The 22,418-nt window shown below is 38.2% G+C and overlaps 1 protein-coding gene and 1 pseudogene across 2 annotated transcripts in view; one reads left to right on the top strand and one right to left on the bottom strand.

Annotated features, from left to right (window-relative positions):
• LOC105465605 (epithelial cell transforming 2) overlaps positions 1–22,418 on the top strand; it is a 109,634-nt gene that overhangs the window by 81,438 nt on the left and 5,778 nt on the right. For both annotated transcript variants that reach the window (XM_071091248.1, XM_071091247.1), the window contains exon 26: positions 22,116–22,232. In XM_071091248.1, the coding sequence (XP_070947349.1) occupies positions 22,116–22,184 (69 nt within the window). In that variant the 3' untranslated portion in view covers positions 22,185–22,232. The remainder of the gene's footprint in view (positions 1–22,115; positions 22,233–22,418) is intronic.
• LOC105465601 (ATP synthase F(0) complex subunit C1, mitochondrial pseudogene) lies at positions 592–1,075 on the bottom strand (annotated as a pseudogene).

Below are 22,418 nucleotides of genomic sequence, written 5' to 3' on the forward strand. Positions count from 1 at the left end.
CCTAAAAGATACTTGTTACAATAGCATTAAAACCATTGAAATACTTAAGAATAAGTCTAATAAAAGATATACAAAATCTCTACAGAGAAGACTGTGGAACTTTATTTACAATAATTGAAGAAGACCTTAATTGATATGATTGTAAGGATTGGATGCCTCAGTGTTGAAAAATACCAGTTTTCCCCAAACTGAACAAATTCAAATAAGGCAAATAAAAATACCAACAGGCTATGTGTGTGTTGTGTGTGTGTCTCTGTGTGTGTGTGTATAAAACATGACTAATTGTTTCTAAAATATATATGGAAATACAAAGGGTCAAGAATAATGAGTACGGTTACAGAAGTGAAAGGATCTGTTTTATCAGATACAAGGTTTATTATAGAGCGGTAGTAATCAAAACAGTGCAGTGGTGGAAGTCTTGGTGTAGTGAACACAAATGAATTAGTAGATCATACTTGAAACCCCCAAACCGACATCATTATCATTGTAAAATAGTGGGTGAAAAATAGCCTATGCAATAAATGGTGCTGAGAAAAACTGGTATCTTTTTTTTTTTTTAAAGAAACTTTGTGTTTAATGGTAAAAGCTTAGCAGACCCCAGCATCAGGAATGGCATGGAGTCGTAGCAGCAGGGATGGACAGGTGGCCCCCATGGAGCTTCACACGGTGAAGAGGATGTGGAAGGTGACCATCAAACAGAAGAGCCCCCCCATGGCCTCAGACAGGGTAAAACCCAGAATGGCATAGGAGAAGAGCTACTGCCTGAGAGACGGGTTCCTGGCATAGCCAATATCAAGCTCCCAAACACAATTCCAATGCCAGCCACTGAACCAGCCACACCAACTGTGGCTGCCTCAGCACCGATAAACTTGGTTGCTGTGTCAATGTCCCAGGAGACAACAACAGTGGTCTGGAACTCCTGTCTGGCCACCTGGAGTTGGGAGCTGCTGTAGGAAGGCTGTTTAGTTGAATTCTCTGGACTATTCAAGAACGAGGCAGACACAGGCCTGATTAGACCCCTGGTGCAACAGTGGATCTGAGCTGGAGAAATGAACAGTGCCCCAGTGGTCTGCATTTTTTCAGTCTCCCAGCTTTAGTCCTTGGTCTCAGCACTCAGCCAAAAATTGGTATCTTTATTTTAAAAAAGAAAGAAAATCTGTTCTTCACATTTTATGCAGATTTGAATTAAAAGAGAATTATAGACCTAAATATGAAAGGTAAAACTATGAAGATTTTACTAGATAACATAGGAGAGTACCTTAATCTGTCTGGGGTTAGAAAAGATTACTTACACATTTTTCCAAAAGTTAATTATAGAAGGAATGATTGATGTCTACATTAAAATTAAGATGTATGTGACTTTCCAGTCATGAAAAGACATCATTAAAAGACAAAGTCACAGAGTAGATGTTCACAATACATGTAACTGACAAAAGGACTCATATCCAGACTATATAAAAATCTAAAAAAAAAAAAAAAAAAAAAAATCAGACATTCCTGTAGAAAAACAAGTACTTTGTAAGTGAAGGAATCCTCACTCAGCCTGTCCAAGGATTTGGGCAGCTGACACTTGTAATCCCAGCACTTTGGGAGGCTGAGGCAGGTGGATCACTTGAGGCCAGGAGTTCAAGACCAGCCTGGCCAACATGGTGAAACCCCATCTCTACCAAAAATACAAAAATTAGCCAGAGGTGGTGGCACATGCCTGTAGTCCCAGCTACTCAAGAGGCTGAGGCAGGAGAACTGCTTGAACCCATGAGGTGAAGTTCACAGTGAGCCAAGATAGTGCCCCGGGCCACAGAGTGCAACTCTGTCAACAACAACAACAACAAGAACAACAACAAAAGTGAGGAAATCCAAAAGGCTAAAAAACTTATTTTAAAATGTTCAATCTAATCCATAATGCAGGATTGCAAATCAGATTCCATTGCACGTGCACCATCGTGGCTTAGCACAATGAAAAGCAAAGAGAAATTTCTTCTTTTACAAGACAAGAAGACGCTGTTGGTAGGAGTGTAAATTGTATAACTAAGTTATGTATAAAACACTTGGACATTAATCAATAAAGTTTAAGATATGCATACTTTGAAACCCAACAATTCTAATCCTTGATATTCATGCCAGATACATTTAGAAATATGAATACTAGGATCCATGTATAAGAATGTTCATTGTTGGTACTATATATAAAGGCCTGAAACCGGCCAGGTGTGGTGGCTAACACCTGTAATCTCAGCATTTTGGGAGGCCAAGGTGGGTAGATGACCTGAGGTCAGGATTTCGAGACCAGCCTGACCAACATGGTGAAACCCCATCTCTACTAAAAATACAAAAATACAAAAATTAGCCAGGCATGGTGGTGCAGGCCTGTAATTCCAGCTACTCGGGAGGCTGAGGCATGATAATCACTTGAACCCGGGAGGCAGAGATTGAAGTGAGGCAAGATCGTGCCACTGCACTCCAACCTGGGCGACAGAGTGGGACTCAAAAAAAAAAAAAGCCTGAAACTGGAAAGTCAGAAATTTATATCAATATTAGAATGGACTAACACACTATGTTATAATCAAACTTTGTTTTTTCCCAAATGTTTTACCTGTGTTAATTCAAGCTCCGCAAGAACCCTATGAGGTAAATATTCTTTAGGGGATGTTTGCCCTTGAGGCCGTATAACGATTAGCATCTTGGGGCACTGCATAGAAATAGTAACACATGTAAGAGTCCCATATTCGAAGGCAGATGAGAATTCTAGATCTTCCTGGGCTTTTGTCTTGTCCAAACCTAACTTCCTTGAGCCTTGTTATCTTCATGGAAGATCTCTACTATGTTATCAAAAATAGTCATCTTGTACCCAAAATAAAACCTCTTGCTTTGCCAAAGGCCTATCAAGTACCACCATAAATTGGGGTCCCACAGGGAAGAAATCAAGGGACAGGGGATCCAGGTGGAGAGGTCGTGGGCTCTGCTGGGCTTTTGAGGCTTCTTGAGGGTGAGTGTGGTGAAGGGAAAGTCAGGGTATGGAGAGCGAGGCTTCTCTGAGGGCTGAGCCAAGCCACACAGGGCCAATCCTCGGGCAGGCAGAGTGGAAAAGTAGGCCTTCTGCTCTTCTGAGTAGCGCTCCCGGGGTGTCACAGCATCCTGGTAAGTCCAGTGATGCCATTAATAAGTTTAGCAAGTTTCTAGAAACAAGTTAATAAGTAAAAATTATATTTCTATACCCCAGAAAAAATCAGAAGCTATAACAAAAAAAAAAAAAAAAAGGCAACCATTACAATGGACAATAGCAATGAAAAATATGAAATGCTAGAAATAATTCTGACGGAAAATTTGCAAGACTTTTATGGAGAAGATTAAAACCTTCTTAGAACACATTAAATGAGATCGAAGTAAATGGAGGATTCTTAGATAGGAAATCTCCCAAATCGATTATATATCTTCAATAAAAATTTTAATTTATGAAACTAGCTGATTTTAAAATTCACCGCATAGAGCAAAAAGCCAAGGGTAGTTAACATATTCACAAAGAACAGGTGAAATAATTTGCTTTCCCAATTAAGGCTTATAAACAGCATGTTATTTGGTGCAAGGATAAATAAAGTGATATATTGATAAGTAAATTGATTTATTGAACAGAAATCAGTTTGTTATTATATAGAGAAGTTGTACATGACCAAATTTATATCCATTCTTACCTAGGAAAATACATGTGCACAAGCAAACATGTGCAAAAAAATGTCCGCAGCAGCATTGCTTATAATATTCCCAAATTGAAACAACCCAAATGTCTATGAATAGGACAACTGATTGACACAGAGCCATGAAAATAAATGCTTTTTATCTACATGCAATAACATAATTTTAAGAACATACTGAGTGAAAAAGCAAATCAGAAAAATATCCATAGCATTATTTTATCTACATAAAATTTAAAACAAGCAAAACTGAGTTATTTAGGGATAGATCGCTCTAACACTCTAAAGATAAGTATGCTATTCCGGATAATAGTAACATCTTGGGCGAATGCGTGTAGGCAGAGAAATGCGGTCAGGGAAGAGCACAGAGGGGATGTCTAAGGTACTGGAAATGTTTAAGTTCCTAAACAAGATGGCGTGTACACGTGTACACGCCCTCAAATTAAAATGCACTCTTACCATTTATTAGTTTCTCATAACATTCTGATCTCTCTTCTGGATATTTTATGTTGTTTACTAATCTAGTTGTCTATTACCATTACAGTACTAAGTGGCTGTTTATTTTGTTATTCTCATAACTGTGCACTTTATATTTTAAGTTGTGTGTATTATATATTTTAAGTTGCGTGTATTATGTATTTCAAAGTAGAATTTTTTAAAAATACAATAAAAGTTTATTTCTTTTCTTCTTTTTTTCAGATGGAGTCTCACTCTATCGCCCAGGCTGGAGTGCAGTGGCGCCATTTCGGCTCATTGCAATCTCCCACTCCTGGGTTCAAGCAATTCCTTGCCTGAGCCTCTCGAGTAGCTGGGATTACAGACGGCCGCCACCACGCCCGGCTAATTTTTTGTTTGTTTGTTTGTAGTTTTAGTAGAGACGGGGTTTCACCATCTTGGCCAGGCTGGTCTGGAACTTTGATCTCGTGATCCACCCGCCTCGGCCTCCCAAAGTGCTGGGATTACAGGCGTGAGCCACCGCGCCCGTGCCGGGCATGTTTCTTTCACAAATTAGAGGTGGGTGGTCCAGGGCTGCTAGGGCTGCTTTGCCATTCTTAACAGACAATTTCCCTCTCAGCATCTGAAATGGCTGCAGAACTCTCACTCTTACCTCAACACCCCACAGAAGGAATACGAGGAACGGCAAGGAAATGAATACATGCCCGAGTACTTTTGAAAAATCTCGAACTCGAACTTTTTAAAAGAAAAAATATCACCCAAATAAAACAGCAATAGAAGAAAATCACCTAAACATGATAAAGACTTTTTATAACAATGAACAGATAGCATAGTACATAATAAAATATCAACACCATTGCATTAGATTAAGAAAACGTTAAATTTACCCTCCATCACCACAACTATTTGGTTTTTTAAATTTTAGCTAAGTCCAATAATGCAAGGAAATTAAATAATTAATATATATATTTTAAAAAGAATAAGCAATAATGTTATTCTTTGCCGATAATGTGGCTATACATTTCAGAGACTTCCTAAAAATCTCATTGAATTCATATTCGACTGGTTACACAATAAATATACAAAAATCAAAAGCTTTCCTTCAACATAGAAATATCCAGTTAGCATTTGAAGAAAAAAACTTAAACATTTAAAAATTAAAAAAACATTTTTACAATAGTTCTAAAGTATATGACTTGTCCCTTGGGATAAATTTAATGAAAGGATACAGGTACTATGGAAACCTTCATTAAAGGTCGAGAATCAATCTTTAATGACTGTAGAGAATTATTTATCCTAGATGGGAATACCTAATATTTAAAATAGTTTTCCCTAAATTAATATATAAATTGACTGCATTTCCACTTATAATCTTATTTTTTGACTTTTCCACCTTTTTTTTTTTTAATAGGTTGAAATGATTCTAAGGTTTATAGGGGAAAATAGCTGAGACCGGTCAAAATTCTTTTCTAACTTAATGAGGGAAGACTTGCCTTCTCAGGTATCAACACCTGAAAGCTACCATAGTTAAATCCACTTAGTACTGCAATGGTAATGGACAACTAGGTTAGTAAACGATATAAAAATATTCAGAAGAAAGATCAGAGTGTTATGAGAAACTAATAAAGGTAGGAGTGCATTTTAATTTGATGGCTAAGGATAGTTTATTTATAAATATGCTGGCATAATGGGCTCTCCATCTGGAAAAAAACAAAATTATATCTACAGTTCATATCATTTTGAAAATAAATTCAGTTTTAAAATATAAAAGTATAAAATATAGAATGAAATTTAGGAAAATATTTTGTAACCTTGATGTGTTAGAAAAACTCAGAAGCAAAAAACGTCAAGATAGACGTGCTTAACTTCATAAAAAATAGCTTGTTTTTATATGGTGAAAAATTTCATATACTCAAAAGACCATAAAAAATTTTCAAGTTGTATGGCAAAGGGCATATATATTGAAAATACTTGGTTTGGTGCCATGGCGCACACCTGTAATCCCGGGACTTTGGAGGTCAAAGTGGGGATATCATGTGAGCTGACGAGTTCAAGACGAGCCTGGGCAACATGGAGATACCCTGTCTCTACAAAAATACAAAAATTAGTCGGGTGTGGTGGTGCACCTGTAGTCCCAGCTATTCAGGAGGCTGAGGCGGAAGAATTGCCTGAGTCAGGGAGGTCGAGGCTGTAGTGAGCTGAGATTGCACCACTGCACTCCAGCCCGGGTGATAGAATGCGCCCCCAGCCCCCCCAAAAAAACTCTTTTTTTTTTTTAAATTTGAGACAGAATCTCACTCCAGTTGCCCAGAGTGGTCTTGAACTCCTGGACTCAAGCAATCTGCCCTTCTGGGCCTCCCAGAGTGCTGGAGTTACAGACATGAGCCACTGCACACAGCCAGTACCAAGGGATCTTATAAAATTATTTGCGAGGAAAGAACCAACAAAATTCCAGTGAAATAATGTGTAATGAAGTCTTATAAAATTTACTTTTAAATGTTAAAAATAATAAAATTTACTTTTATTATCATGTAAAATTTTTTAGCAGAGTAGCATAGGTTGGGTTGAAATAAGGCTGCCTGGGATTGAATTCCAGCTTCATCCATTGATAACTGGGTGACTTTGGAAAAGTTGCTTCACCTCTTTTTATATCAGTTTTGTCTACAAACTGGAGGTAATAATAGTGCCTCCTTCATAGGTGGACTGTGAAAATTCCACTTAGAACAGTGCCTGATACCCAGCTAGTGGTTAATAAATTATTTATCATTATTATAATTTTTTAAATAATGAACTGGAGATGATACTAATAGTTGCTTATATCATTGTATACTATGAGAAGTGAAAGAGATGATCTATTTAAAGTATTTAATATGGTACATCGCACATTGGTATGTAGTAATAATGTAATTGTTATTCTTATTTGTAAGAGTTTTTTTTTTTTTGAGTCGGAGTTTTGCTCTTGTTGCCCAGGCTGGAGTGCAATGGCGAGATCTCGGCTCACTGCAACCTCCGCTTCCCAGGTTCAGATGACTCTTCTGCCTCAGCCTCCCTAGCAGCTGGGATTACAGGCATGTGCCAGCACGCCCGGCTAATTTTGTATTTTTAGTAGAGATGGGGTTTCTCCATATTGGTCAGGCTGGTATCGAACTCCCGACCTCACGTGATCCACCCGCCGTGGCCTCCCAAAGTGCTGGGATTACAGGCATGAGCCACCGCACCCGGCATGTAAATGTTAATTAGTGTTCTTATTGTTAAAAATTCAAAGTGGCAATACTTAGAACATTATGGTACTGGCACCAAAACAAACAAATTAACGGAATAGAATAGAAAGTTTAGAAAGAGACTTAATAATATACAAAAATTCAATTTATGACAAAGGTTTACTTCAAATCATTTTGGAAAGAAAACTATAGTATTGATAAATGAGGCTCAATTAGCCAACCCTCTGGGGAAAAATAACTTAGATCCATATGTCTCATCAAATACCAGGATAAATTCTAGATAGATTAAAATTTTTAATGTAAACACTAAAAATATAAGAAAGAAACAAAGGCAAATATTTATATAGTTTTGGGGAGCTTTTCTAAGCATGGCATCAAAGGCCGTAAGTGAAAAAATATATCTCTGAATATACAAAATAGATAACTTTTCATGTATTTTTGAAAATACCAAAATATATTTCAGTTGATACTGATTAGCCCCAGGGCTTAAAATTGGATGGAAAAAAAAATAAGATTTAGTTTTTTTTGAACATACCTATTTTTCATAATGAAAAAACTAACAAAACAAAAGTGCTGTAAAGTGCCCTAAACAAAATCAAAAGGCAAATGAAGAGCTGGAAAATATTGGTAACATCTCTAACAGTCAAAGTCAAATGTCATATTTAATACATAAAGCTGTTGTATCAAGATATAAATATGATGAATGGACAAGTCATTAGCAGGCAATTCATCAAGAGCTACCAATAAATATATGAGGACCTTCAACATTACGAGTAAACAAGCAAATACAAAAAAGTAAGATGCCATTTTAAAAATCACATAGGCAGGTAACAAAAAGAATGATGCAGCATTGTCAAAGGTATGCTTTTACAGAATGCTTGGGCTATAAACATTCTGGTGCATCATTTTATCAGAATCTTTCAATGAAACAAACATATCCTTTAATCCAGTCAATCTCCTAGAAACTGATTCCTATGCAAATAGACAAATGTATGTAGTTGTATTGCAGAGTAGTCAATACAAAAATGTTTTACGTCCTTTAACAGGGAATTGGTTATTTAAGTTGTGATACATTCATGCCATGGCATCTACACAGCCATTACAAATGATATTGTAAATAAAGATTTATAGACCTGGAAAGATGTTCATTACCTATTGTTACACAAAGAAAACAGATTATAAAGTGGTATATAGAATACAGTGACATTTTTGCTAAAAGTAATGCATATAAATAAGAGAAAGTCTAAAGGGAGATAGACCAAAATTGTAGCAGTTGTTATCAATGAATGGCACCAAGGGTGATTTTTAAAAATCTTTCTTCTTTCCTCTATTGTCTGAGTTTTAAAATGATGAACAGGTTATCTATCTATCTATCTATCTATCTATCTATCTATCTATCTATCTATCTATCCATCCATCCATCTATCCATCCATCCATCCATCTCCAGTGGGGGGAGCAGAGAATCTTATGTTGTTGTTGCTTCTGCCTATCTTTATTGGTCCCCCATTACGCTATAATCCACTGCTATTTGACTTCTGTATTTACTTCTCCATGAAAACGAGTTTTCCAGAGTTACCAATGACTTCCTGTTGTCAAATCTAATAAACACTTTTCAGTTCTCGTCTATTGGACCCTCTGGTTCTGTCTTGTAAGCCATCCCCTCCTTTTCTAAAACACGTTTCTCCTTTTTTCTTGAAACAGTCTCGCTGTCTCGCCCAGGCTAAAGTGCAGTGACGCGACCTTGGCTTACTTCAGCCTCAACTTTCTGGGTTCAAGCAATTCTCCCACCTCAGTCTCAGGAGTAGTGGGAATTACAGGAGCATGCCACCACATCCGGATATATTTTGTATTTTTTTTTGTAGACACAGGGTTTTGCCGTGTTACCCTGGCTGGCCTCGAGCTTCTGGGCTCAAGTGATCCACTTGCCTTGGCCTCCCAGTGTGCTGGGATTATAGGAGTGAGCCACCCCTTCTGGCCTCTTTTTTCCTTTGGGTCCTCTGTGTGATGGCTAATTTTAGCTGTCAACTTGACTGAATTAAGGAATATCTAAAGAACCAGCAAAGCATTGCTATTAGGTGTGTGAGAGGGTGTTTCCAGGGGCCATTGGCATTTGAGTCAGTGGACTGAGTATAGGAGATCCACCCTCAATGTGTGTAGGCTAAGAGCCCTGATAGAACAAAGAGATTATTTGGTCTCCCTCTCTCAGAGCTGGTACACACTCTTCTGCCCTTGGTCATCAGAGCTCGAGCCTTTGGACTACGAGACCTACACCAGTACCCCCTTCTTCCTCGTCACCACCTCCTGGGTTTCAGACTTTTGATCTTGGACTGAGAATTACACCATCAGCTTCCATGGTTCTAAAGCTGTAGAACTTGGACTGAATTGAGCCACACTACGGAAATTCCGGGGTCTCCAGTTTGCAGACTGCCAATTCCCGTAAGTCTCTCTCTCTCTTTCTTTCTCTCTCTCTCCTCTCTCTCTAGGTATTCATCCATCCCTCCCTCCATTCATCCTATTGGTCATCTCTCTAGAGAACCCTGTCTAATCGACTGTGTCACCACTTTTTTCCTGCATATTGAGCCACAACTCAGTGTATTTCACAAAATCTTTTGCTCACCCCTTTCATGCAGATGCTCCCCAAATGTCCATCTTTCCTCTTCATTTCTTTGCATATTACACATTTACGCCATGTATGTATATGTGTGTAAAACTGCCACAGGATATCATCCCCTTGGTTTAAAATGTGGATTCAAAGACCCACATACCCTATAAAAAACTTGTATCTAGGATATAGAAAGAACTCCTACAAATCCAAGAGACGAACACTCTTCCTTCATTTCTTCAATACCATTCTCCTTTAAAAAAATTATTATTATTATTTTTATGGAGACAGGGTCTCACTATATTGCCCAGGTTGGTCTTGAACTCCTGGGTTCAAGTAATGCCTCCTGCCTTGACCTACCAAAGTGCTAGGATTACAGGCGTGAACCACCATGCCCGGCTATTTTGTTTCTGTATGGCTTTCTATAAATGGTATCCCCATCTGCTGTACCACCTGAGTCAGATACCTGAGAATTCTCCTAGGCCTGGGCTTATCTTTCTTCCTTATTCCTCATAGCCAAGGTGTTGATTCCACATCGTAAAAGATTTTGTGAATGAATAATCCATTTCCTTATCTCCATTTTCATTACCACACCTTATTTCATGTACACATGACTTTATCCTGGATTTATCTGGTAACCTTCATTCTTGAACTGGGTTCCACAAAAGCAGAATCTGGAACAAAGACTTGTGTTAGGTTTATTTGGAGATTGTTTATCCTGAGGAGTTGAAGTGAAGAAACAGAGACAGAAGGAATGCCAACACAGTTTTGCTATATCGGGTTGGCCACTACCACAACCCAGTGTTGCTGAGTCCTGTGGGAACTTTTCATCTGGTGTGTGAAAGGGAGAAGCATTGATCACTCAGCTTCCAGCCCAGTTGTTCAAGAGCGGTCCAATAATAGTAAGTCCCTGGCAATTCCGGATTGTACTGGCATTAATGCCCAGAGGTACTGATGCTCCAAAGCCTCAGAAATTCCTGGGACAGGAGTGAGACGTGGTGGCACACCTTCCAGCAGTGGCTCCAGTAGGAAGAGGTGGGGCTGAGAGGGTTTAAAGCGGCCCATAATACATGTCTGATTTACCTTCCAACTGATCGTCCTGCCCTCCTTCTGCTAGCCACTTTTTATAGCCACAATAATCTTCTTAAAACAAAGTGATTTTGTTATTTTTCTGCTTGAAGTGTTTTGATGTCCCTTTTAGAGACCTTCAGAAAAACATACTCTCCTTAGCACATCATAGAAGCCCTCCCTTTATTATCTGGCCCTTTTCTACCTCCCTGAAAGTAGGACTTGTCCATACAAACCCTTCCCAGCTCTTTATCTGTGCTGTACCCTCTACCTAGAGTGACCTTCCTCTCCTTTTTTGCTTACTATTTTCTCCTTATTTGCAAGCCTTACTTGATGCTCTACTCTTCTTCCCAGGCTGAGTTGGTTCCCTCCTGTGTGTTCCAAGAGCACCCTGTGTTTATGATCATCATAGAATTTATTACATTCCATTACATTTTTGTCTGACTTATCTGTTAGACTAGATTGTCAACTCCTAATACGGAACCTGACAAATAGTAGGTGATCAATACCTGTTGACATTGTTTCACTATCTATTGCAAAGCTGTATACAGGAAAAAGTGAACCAAGTTTATCACTAAAATGAAGAATAACCACCTTCAATGTATGCTTAAACATCATTGCGGTTTTAGTCCCTCCAGAAGGTGTTAATCTAACATCTTCCTGTAACATGTGCCTTAGGAAGAATACAGATTATTATCATCGTATGGAGGAGTGTTGGGCAAAGAGATGAAAAAGGTGTCAGCTCTGAGAGACCAGAAGGGTCCAAAGAGCTGTCTTATTCCTCAGGTGGTAATAATCCTTCACTGATCACCTGCCTTCAACAAGTGTGAAAACTGATAACCTGTGTAGCCATCTCTTAGAGAGAGTGTCTTAGCCTTCCACACAAGTTGTCCCCACAAGCTGTAGCCAGGAAAGCAGACACACGAGCCATATGAAATTGGGTTGAGGGCCAGTAGAATTTTAGTGCAGCTTGAAACTGACATACGGCACTAATATTATACTTCCCCGAGGTTGGAGTCTCACTGCCAAGAGGTGTGGCATTGCTATCACCCTGGAAAGTGCAGCAAAGACTTGGGAAAATATTGTAGGCTCATAGATTACTTTTCACTTCCAACTAAAGCTGGCAGACTGAATTCTCTCGTGAAAGAATAGATTCAGCTTGATTTGTTTGGCTTTGGGGGTTTCGGCATTCATAGGATTGCCAAATGTATGATAACTTTATTTTAAAAAGAATGATTGTGTAATTATTTATTTAATTAGAAAAAATAATAAATGCTTGTAATTATTTCTGGTTTAAGAGTTTCTAACTTGAAATACGAAACACTGCTATTTCTTCAGCTGTCAGCTTTAGATAGATGTCACTTATTAGCCGAACTTCTGAGAAGCTGAAAAGTGTTTAGTCTATTTAAGCTATAGCCCCTCCCTTCCTCCCCTCCCACTTCCCAATATACAACAATTGTTATTATTTTTTAGATTTACTAAGTGAGGCTGCATCTCATAAATATTAATGGTGTTAGATAATATTGAACATTTGAGTGCTTACTGTACACCAGGTACAGTTCTAAACACTTTACATACAATAAATTCATTTTCTCCTCATATCAGACTTCTGCAATACAAATTATTATCCTCATTTTCAGACATGGAAAATGAGGCACAGAGTAGTTATGAAACTTGTTCAAGGTTATTAGTTAAGAGGTGGAACTGGGATGGCTCTATTATCTGTGCAGTCATGATTATGCTTTGCTGCTCCCCATAGAGAAGGCCATTAGAGCCCCTAGCCTTGCCTCCACTTCACCTTTCCCCTTTCACCCTGTGTCTCCTGATAACAATTACATTCTGCTATGTAACATTTTTAAGTTTCCCAGGTTTGGTTTGTAGGTTCATTCAAAAGCTGAAAATTAATATACGATATTTACATTATTACAACTAAGTGAATATTGTTCATTATAGAGACAATTAATGCCTTAGGATTATAAGTTCAATGTTTCAATTTTGGCACCAGTCAAAGCCAAATGATCCTTGCATCCAGTTCTAATTAATTTTTATTTTTTATTAATTTTCCCTTCAATTGCTCAAAATCATGTCACATTTTAGTCTCCATGGTTTTTGGGCATGACTTTCATGTACAGTTCTTTACCCTGCTATTTATTATACCTTCCTCCCTTCACCTGTTTGTGTAGTAGAATTTTAATTAACCCCTTCTTTTCAGCTCCCTTTGCCCTCCTCTCTACCTCTGACCCCGAACTTGGAGCTTTTCTGCAATCAGTGTTGACAGCTTCCTTCCTCCCTCCCTCCCTCCCTCCCTCCCTCCCTCCCTCCCTCCCTCCCTCCCTCCCTCCCTCCCTCCCTCCCTTCCTTCCTTCCTTCCTTCCTTCCTTCCTTCCTTCCTTCCTTCCTTCCTTCCTTCCTTCCTTCCTTCCTTCCTCCCTTCCTTCTTTCCTCCCTTCCTTCCTTCCTTCCTGAATTCTTGGTCCTTGCCTTCTCATCTGCTTTCGTCGTTCAGTAGGCTTCCATCTTCTTCCCATCTCTTAGAAATGTGTTCAAACCTCTTGCCTACTGATGTATCCCCTTTTGTCCACTTCTACTGTTTTATTTCTTCACACTTCTTGAAATTATTGGGTAATCATTTGTGCTTAAACTGCAGTTTGAATTAGAAACCCTATTTGGTCCACATCCTAAATAGTCAAATTGATATGTATATGTATGTATGTATGTGTGTGTGTGTGTGTATATATATGTGTGTGTGTGTATATAATCTTAAATGTGTACAAATAGCATTGTCAGGTATAAACTGCATTTGCTTCTTTAAAATTAAATGGCGTAGACATAGATGAATATTTACTTAGAAATACCTACACATTAAAGGAAATGATTTTGGAACCTTATTAGTCACCTCCCACCCACCCCAGGCTAATAACACAGAGAAAACTTTGTTATCAGGTCCACCATTGTTAATTGGAGTCCTCTATCAGCTTAATAACACTTATAGCACAAGAAAAATGGATGCTCATATTGATGTCTTTAAGGCAAAGCAAGATCCCAAACCTCTTAATAATCACCAGAACAAAGTTAAATTATGTTCAAGATTAATTTTAGTGCAAATTATTTTAAGCTATGTCTATAGGCATTTGTGATAAATGTATTTATTGCCCTGCCATAGTACAGAAAAAATTTGAGATGGCTTACATAAATACATACTACACAAAAAGATAAATAAGAACAATGAGAAAAAGAGTAGGAATGGTAGGATGAAGCTAGGATTGAGATTGGGACCCAAAGTTACTTCAGAGTGTCCGGTGCATTTGTTAGGAATGTACTACACATTTTATTCTGAGCATCTAACAGCTGACCAAAACCGTTTCCACAGCCAGCAGATCAAGTTCATTAATTCATATTGCACAAAGCATAAAAGCAGTTTGCTATGGAGAACTATTGCTGGAAAAAGACTTGGGCAAATTACTTCCTGTGGGTTCTAGTAAAGCACATATGTGAAATGTAGAGAATGATGTTCTTCATAACTTCTTTACAGTGAAGATAGCAATATGATGCATATAGGAGTTTTAGTAATATGAACAAGCAGAACTCCATAAGGTAGGATTATAAGCAACTTTATTCTTCCACTTCCCACACCACAATCACTAACCATTTAATGCTGTTGGATTTTCCCCACTCTTTTTGTGAAATTTAATCTCCCAGTTTTCTTACTCTTTTTCTGTTTTGTTTTGTTTTGTTGTTTTGTTTGTTTGTTTGTTTCAAGGCAAAGTTTCGCTCTTTTTGCCCAGGCTGGAGTGCAATGGCACGATCTCAGCTCAACGCAACCTCTGCCTCCTGGGTTCAAGCAACTATCCTGCCTCAGTCTCCCGAGTAGCTGGGATTACAGGCACCCGCCACCATGCCCAGCTAATTTTATTATTATTATTTTTTATAGAGATGGGATTTTGCTATATTGGCCAGGCTGGTCTCAAACTCGTGACTTCAGGTGATCCACCTGCCTTGGCCTCCCAAAGTGCTGGGATTACAGGCTTGAGCCACTGCAATCAGCCCCAGTTTTCTTATTAAACAAACAAACAAACAAAAAAACTACAAAAAACAAAAAACAAAACAAAACAAAAACCACTGTTTCCATTCACTTTCAGTCACTGGAATAATCTCCTTGTAGCTATTATTCTGTTCAGTCCACTGAGATCATCAAGACCGTACTTCATGTGAAGTGAAACCTTTCTCCTTCCCCTGGCTGAGTTGGAAGCCTGTGGTGGTAAAGAAGGCCTCTTGCTTCTTTCCAGTTCTTACCATTTTCTGTCTCTCCTTCCTTGCTACAACCTTACCTTCCACCACCATGTCTCAGATTCCCCTGACTTGGAGAAGACAGAAGAAGTCAGGGATAGGAAATACCTTACTTAACTGCCAGAGCCGTGCCTCTCTATTGGTGCAAGTGTAGGGAGAGCCTTCTCCAGCCTTGCCTCTTTCTGGGTTCTCCTATCTCAGGGGGTAAATCCTCCAGGGTATGTCAGACACCAGTGCCCTAAACATTCCAGGAAACCCTTATCAAGCTCTCTAAATGTTTTCCTGAAAGCCTTTTTCTTTAAGCTTGAGGTAAAAGGGAAACATCTTTCTTCCTGTTCAGTGGAAGAAGGAGGGAAAATGTGAGAGCATATTCTCCTAATTTTCTTTCTTGGCCTCTTCTACAAAGGCCTTTTCTATAATGGCCTTTTACATCGTTGATGTGGTGTTGAGCTAAAGATTAAAAAGTTAGTTTTCTGACACCTCCTTTGCCTTCTTAAATGATGGAAAAAGAATCCCATGTAATATCCTATTAGATCTTTACTGAAATCTTGTAGTATAAGTGTATAGGAAATATTGCTGAAGAGCTTTTCTCTTTGAGGCCCAAAACAATGTAGGCATGAAATACTGTGTTAGTCTAGCTAGATGGCAGGTCAATCTAGCAATGTATCTATATTCTCCATTTAAACTCTAAAACTGATAGCTATTCATTTTAGATAGACTAGAAACATTGAGGAACCAAAAGAAAAATTATTAAAATGATTCTGTCTCAACTTTCAGGGATGGTTACTATTAACCTTGATTTATGTCCTTTTATATTCTCCTTATACTGTAATGGACATCCCTTGCCATCTGAATCTGACTATCCAAATATTTGTTTTAAGGGCTTATAAAATTTTTTTCTTAAAATCACTATCTGAAAGGAAAATTTGTTATAACAAATCTGCACTGTTACAGCAGTAAGACTGTTTGATTTGTGCCCACATTCTGGGGAGAAAATAGAGTTGCTGCAGTAGATTCTCAGCTCTTCTTTTGATAACGTTGACTCTTGTGCTTGCAGTTTCAACATGTAGTGCATTATCGCATCAGATCCCCACATTATTATATGAAAATGTCTTCTAAGAATGCGGAAAAGCCTGTGAAGAAGTATGAGCCCGTGAATGCTGAACACTATTGGCAAAGGTGATTGAACTGCACATCAAATTTTTAATGTTGATGAAATTGATCTACTTTGGAAACATATGCCATCTTGTATGTTCACTGCAGAAAAGGAGACAAAAATGCCAGAAAATAAAGCATCCAAAGTAGTCTAACGCTACTTTTAAGTGAATGTGAAGTTAAGCTAAAACCTCTGCTTGTGTATCACTTCAAAAGCCCCAGTGCCTTTTAGGGGCTAAGAGAGAGTGAATTGCCTGCTATGTAATATTCAGCTCGTAAAGATAGGATGACCAAGGCAGCCTTCAGTGATTACATGAGGAGCTAACTGTCTCTATTCATCAGAATACACACGGATGGAAAACTTGCAAAGAAGGCTCTTTTGATAATAGACTAAGCTCCCAGATGTCCTTCTAGGATTGACAATTATGGAGATAATATCGCAATGGGCTTTTTGCCTTCCAGCATGATGCCATTATTGTAGCCTCTGGACCTGAGTCACTGCAGCCTTCAAGGCATATTGTTTGCAGATGGTGATGCAGTATGTGGCACTTACATGCTGATATATGGTGTGATGATGCAGGCAACACTGCCTCAGCACAGAATTTATAGAAGAGTTTTGACATTCAGAAGGTCTTCACATTTATCAACTGGGTTTGGCATGTATCATAACAAACAATGAATGGTCTATGGGAGAAACTAGTACCGCAGTATGTTGCTGACTTCCAAGGTTTCAGGGAAGTGATTAACGCAAAGCAAAAATCCTAAATCTTCTGAAGAAGGCTAGATTTAGTGAAGTGGATGGTACAAAGAACTTAATGTGTGACCACGAAACTTGTTCAACTAGTTGCTCATTCTAGGGCCCAGGAAGGGAAAGAAGAGGAGCAATAAATGCTCATTGCTGGGTCTTTAGGAAACATGAAATTATGCAGATAAAATAATTCCTCTTGCAAAGTTTGTTTTGTTTTGGTCCATAACTTTATCTGCCATTACAGGTAATGGTTCATAGTCATCCACCTCTAGTGTCTCAAGTGCCAGAAAGAGATGAGCATCCATAAGATCCTTGGACTTGAAAATAGGTGAACCACAGGCATTTGATGCTCCACTCACTCTCTGCCAGCTCATTCCTATTCTGCTTCATACCCACTGAGCAATATTAACATCTGCCTGCCTGCAATCTCCATCTCCCTCTCTCTAAGCCTCTCTTTATTTGGTTAGTAATCATTTTGTAAAATTTCCATGTTTGTTTATTTTATTTAGCTAAATGCTATTTGTATTTATGACATAACTTTAAAACACACAGCAGTTTTTATTTTATATTAAAAATTATGCCTGCTGTAGTACATAAGGAAAACTAATTTCTATTAGATATTCTATTGTATTGTTGCATATTACATAAAAACATACCCACTAAAAAGCCCATTAAGTATGAAATAATTATGTAGTTGATATTTTGTACAGTATATTTATGCAAAAATTCTTGGAATTGTTACTCTGTAGGTGCATAAGAGGGTTTAAACTTTGGAATATTTTGGGGGTTCTTGGATGGGCTTAAAACAGTGTATGCTTTTTCCCATTTCAAATAATAGAATATACATATAGTTTATTCTGCCACTGTCTCCTTATGTATTATCCAACTATTAAACCAGGAAAGGATTAGATTCCAATAAGAAGCAATGCCTGTATTCAAATTTATTTATTTACTTTTTAACAAAGTGAGATATAATCTTATTGATTTGGACTTTTTTCCCACAATATATTGTGACTATATCTATTTGTAAGTAAATATGATATATATTGCTATTTATAAAAATATATGCATTTGTCCTGTTTATGTAATTGGTAGGCCAAGTGTCAGAATGCTTGCAGTACCCACAGCTCCTTTCTGAGGTTTTATGTCCATGGCTTTCTGCAGAGGAAGCAAGACCATATTGTTTCTTATAAATAGAGAGCCGCTTCTCGTCACCTGACGTTACCATTCTGGTCCCAAATGATTGAAGCAGAGGAGGGTCCTTAACTCAGGGTTTGCAAACTCAAGGGTCAATACAGGCCAGCACCTAACATAACTGAAGTTAGTTGGTAGATGTAAGAGACAACAGGGAGTTTGTTGTAGACTGCAAAGAATTAGAACGGGCCCTGTCTTAAGGGGCTGGCCAATACTTAGCTTTTGCCAATAGCTGTGTCATCCAGGAATAAAGAGTAAGTGTTGGTAGATCTTGAGATTTTCAAGAAAACCTAAACATTCTGATTTTTTAAAAATGAAATTCTCTGAGGGCCAGGTGCAGTGGTTCACGCCTGTATTCTCAGCACTTTGGGAGGCCGAGGTGGGCAGATCACGAGGTAAAGAGATCGAGACCATCCTGGACAACATGTTGAAACCCCGTGTAAAATTTTTGTATTTGTTTGTAAAAATACAAAATTTAGCTGGGCGTGGTGGCACATGCCTGTAGCCCCAGCTACTCAGGAGGCTGAGGCAGGAGAATCGCTTGAAACTGGGAGAATCACTTGAAACCAGGAGGCGGAAGTTGCAGTGATCCAAGATTGAACCACTGCACTCCAGCCTGGTGACAGAGCGAGACTGTTTCAAAAAAAAAAAAAAAGAAAAAGAAATTATCTGATCTCCTGTGTGGGCTGACAAAGTGCAAGCCGAGAAAATCACGCTTATATTCCCCATGTGGCTTGTTTTCAACTTCTACCTTTCCAAGGGCAGTCAACGTGTAAATGTTCCAGTGACTTATGACCTATGAGACCACTGTCACAAAAGCTTGCCCAGTCAGTGATGATGGCAGTTGTCTTAGTCTGTTTTCACACTCCTATAAAGAACTGCCTAAGACTGGGTAATTTATGAAGAAAAGAGGTTTAATTGACTCAGTTTCTCAAGCTTAATGGGAAGCATGTCTGAAAGGCCTCAGAAACTTACTATAATGTGAGAAGGGCGAAGGAGAAGCAAGCACATGTTACCATAGTGGAGCAAGAGAGAGAGAGCAGGAGCAAAGGGGAAGTGCCACACACTTTCAAACAACCAGATCTCGTGAGAACTCACTCACTATCACAAGAACAGCAAGACAGAAGTCCACCCCCATGATTCAATCACCTCCCACCAGGCCTCTCCCCTGACATGTGGAGATTACAATGAGATGAGATTTGGGTGGGAATGCGGAGCCAAACCATATCAGCAATTAATACAAAAAGATCATATTCCTTTGAGAATTTATATTATACAAGGATTTAGTCAGTGATAATGGGAGCAGAAGATAGAATACCCTCCTGGAAAAGGTTGGCAGGAGGAAAATAAAGCAGTAGATGCTACAAGTAAGAGAAAATTATGATTATTAGAAGCTAAATCTTACAGCACAGGGGAGGATATAGTTGGTTAGTAGGTAGAGTAGGAGTAATTAGGTAGAGCTGAGTCATGATGCAGTCAGGATGAACAAATTCAGAGTGATGACAGGAGAACAGATACTCTGGTTTTCTAAGCTGCTGGGTTCTGAATAACTCAAATTCTCTGAATTTCATTGTAGCCTTTGGGAGGTCTTCATGGATGGTTGCACTTGCACTTCTTCTGGGAATTGTTTTTGGTTCCATGAAGCATGATCCTGTAGATAAGATTCTCAACTTCTTTTTGTGCATTTATAGTTCCAATAGGTACTGACTTACTGGAGACAAATTGAATAAGTCTCTCTTTTTGTAACCCCAAACATTTAACAGTATTTACGTACCATAATATATTTAATCAATTCCTCATTGCTGAACATTAAGATCATTTCCAACTTCTAATATGCATACAATTTTTGTCATGAAATCCTTTGTACATTTATTATAGTGTTCTTGATATTCCTCAGGATGAATTCCTCTGGGTGAAATTCCTCAATCAAAGAATATGTGGGCATTCTAAAACTTTCGATACATATTGCCAAGTTGCCATCTAAAAAGATTTTATAGATTTACAATCTTTACTAGCAGTCTAAAGAGTGCCAGCTCCTCACTCCCTATGAGTACTGGATATTATTTTTTATTTTATCTTACCAATATTTTGAGTGAAAAATGTTGACCTGCTTTATTCCTGATATGTTTTATTGCTCTTGTAATTGAACATAATTTATTGGATATTAATTGTCCATTTGCATTTATGTTGTGAATTACTCTTGTATGTTCTTTGCTTAAAATAACCAAGGGTATAATTTATTTGTTTATTAACTGTAATAGTATTTATTAATTTAGAGCTATGTGCCACTAATTATGCTAAAAACTCTATAAACTTTATTTCATTTAATCCTCACAACAACCTCTGAGGTAACTATTATTATTCACAAATTAGAGAAATACAAACTAAGTTTAGAGAATGCTATGGTCTGAATGTGTCCCCAAAATTCGTATGTTGAAACTTAATCACCAATGTAATAGTCTTAAGAGGTGGGGCCTTCAGGAAGTTATTAAATTATGAAGGTGGAGTGATGGGATTTGCACTCTTATAAAAGGTGCAAAGGAGCTGCCTCTCTCTCTCATCCCTTCCATCCCTTCCACCATGTGAGGGCACAGCATCCTCTTATGCAGCAACAGGGCACCATCAGGTGGATGCAGGAGGATGCAGGAGGATCCAGTAATGGGGCACCACCTTGGAAGCAGAGAGCAGCCATATGCCATCGCCATGATTTTGAACTTCGCAGTCTGTAGAACTGTGAGAAATAGATATCTGTTTAAATTACCCAGTCTAAGATATTTTGTTATAGCAGCCCAAACAAACTAAGACAGAGATTTAACATGGTCAAACAGCAAGTAGCCTGATGTGTACCCAGGTTTACTGAATTCAGATCATGAGGTTAAGGTGCTTTTATAGTTGCCAGGCAGAGTCACTGCTTGTGGTTGCAAAGATTATGCTCCTGTCTTATCTAGAAGCACAGTATTTTTAAAACAACAAATACAGACGCATGCCCATTTTGTGAATTACATCATTTAAAATGTTGGAATCTACTCGAATTAAGATGAAACACGTCATTTCTGGTGAATGCTTTATATATTAGAGAAAACATATACTTAAAAATCAAAAGATCTGGATTCAAATGCCAGCTCTGCTATTTACTGGCTGGGATATCCCTGGTAAGTTTCTTCTGTATCTTTACTTCTAAGATAAGGATAATAATGCTTTCTTTTTTTGGTTGTTCTCAAGAATAAATAAAATTTTGTGTGAAAAGCTGGTATCCCCAAAATGTTAATTAATTCCATTCCTTCATGTGTATAATAAGCATGTCAATACCTTCGAATGGTGACTAAATTACAGAAGCCTCATTATTTGGGATCATAACCATGATATACCAGAAAAATAAACATCAGGAGCCACAAAAGAGCAATAGGTTCTTGTACCATATATATTCATTTGTATTAAAATTCTCACTCAAGTTATAGTGGTACAACCTCTAATAATTTGCCTGACTAGCCAAATGTAATTATTTTTTCCTAAGAAGTAAAGCTTTTCTCAAATCTTTCATCCTTACCAAGCACCTAGGGCAAAAGACATGGAGTGGGCCAGAGGACTCATTTTACAGATGAGGAAGTTATTTGTTCTCTCTAAGCCTCTATGTTTCCTCCTGGGAACAAAAGAGCTAATAGAACGTATGTTTCCCCACTTTTCTTTCTCCAAGGGAAACAGTTGGATGATTAATGAGATAATGAATGTGAGGAGAACTCCCTGGAGGAAAGACATTTCATAAACACGAAGTGAAGACTCTGGCTGACTCACTGATTTCAGCAGCTCAGAGGTATGGATAAATCTTTTGGTATGAATTCTAGCTACTTAATGTACCTACCTCATGCACATCTTAAAAGCTGGATTGTGCAGCCTTTCCTAAATGTCAAACTGATCCTACTTATAGCAAAATTCATCATCCAGTAATTAACACCAAGTGTTTATGAAATTAAATGATTCATCTCTCAATGTTTTGCAG

This window comes from Macaca nemestrina, chromosome 2 (assembly GCF_043159975.1).
Source record: "Macaca nemestrina isolate mMacNem1 chromosome 2, mMacNem.hap1, whole genome shotgun sequence".
NCBI lineage: Eukaryota > Metazoa > Chordata > Mammalia > Primates > Cercopithecidae > Macaca > Macaca nemestrina.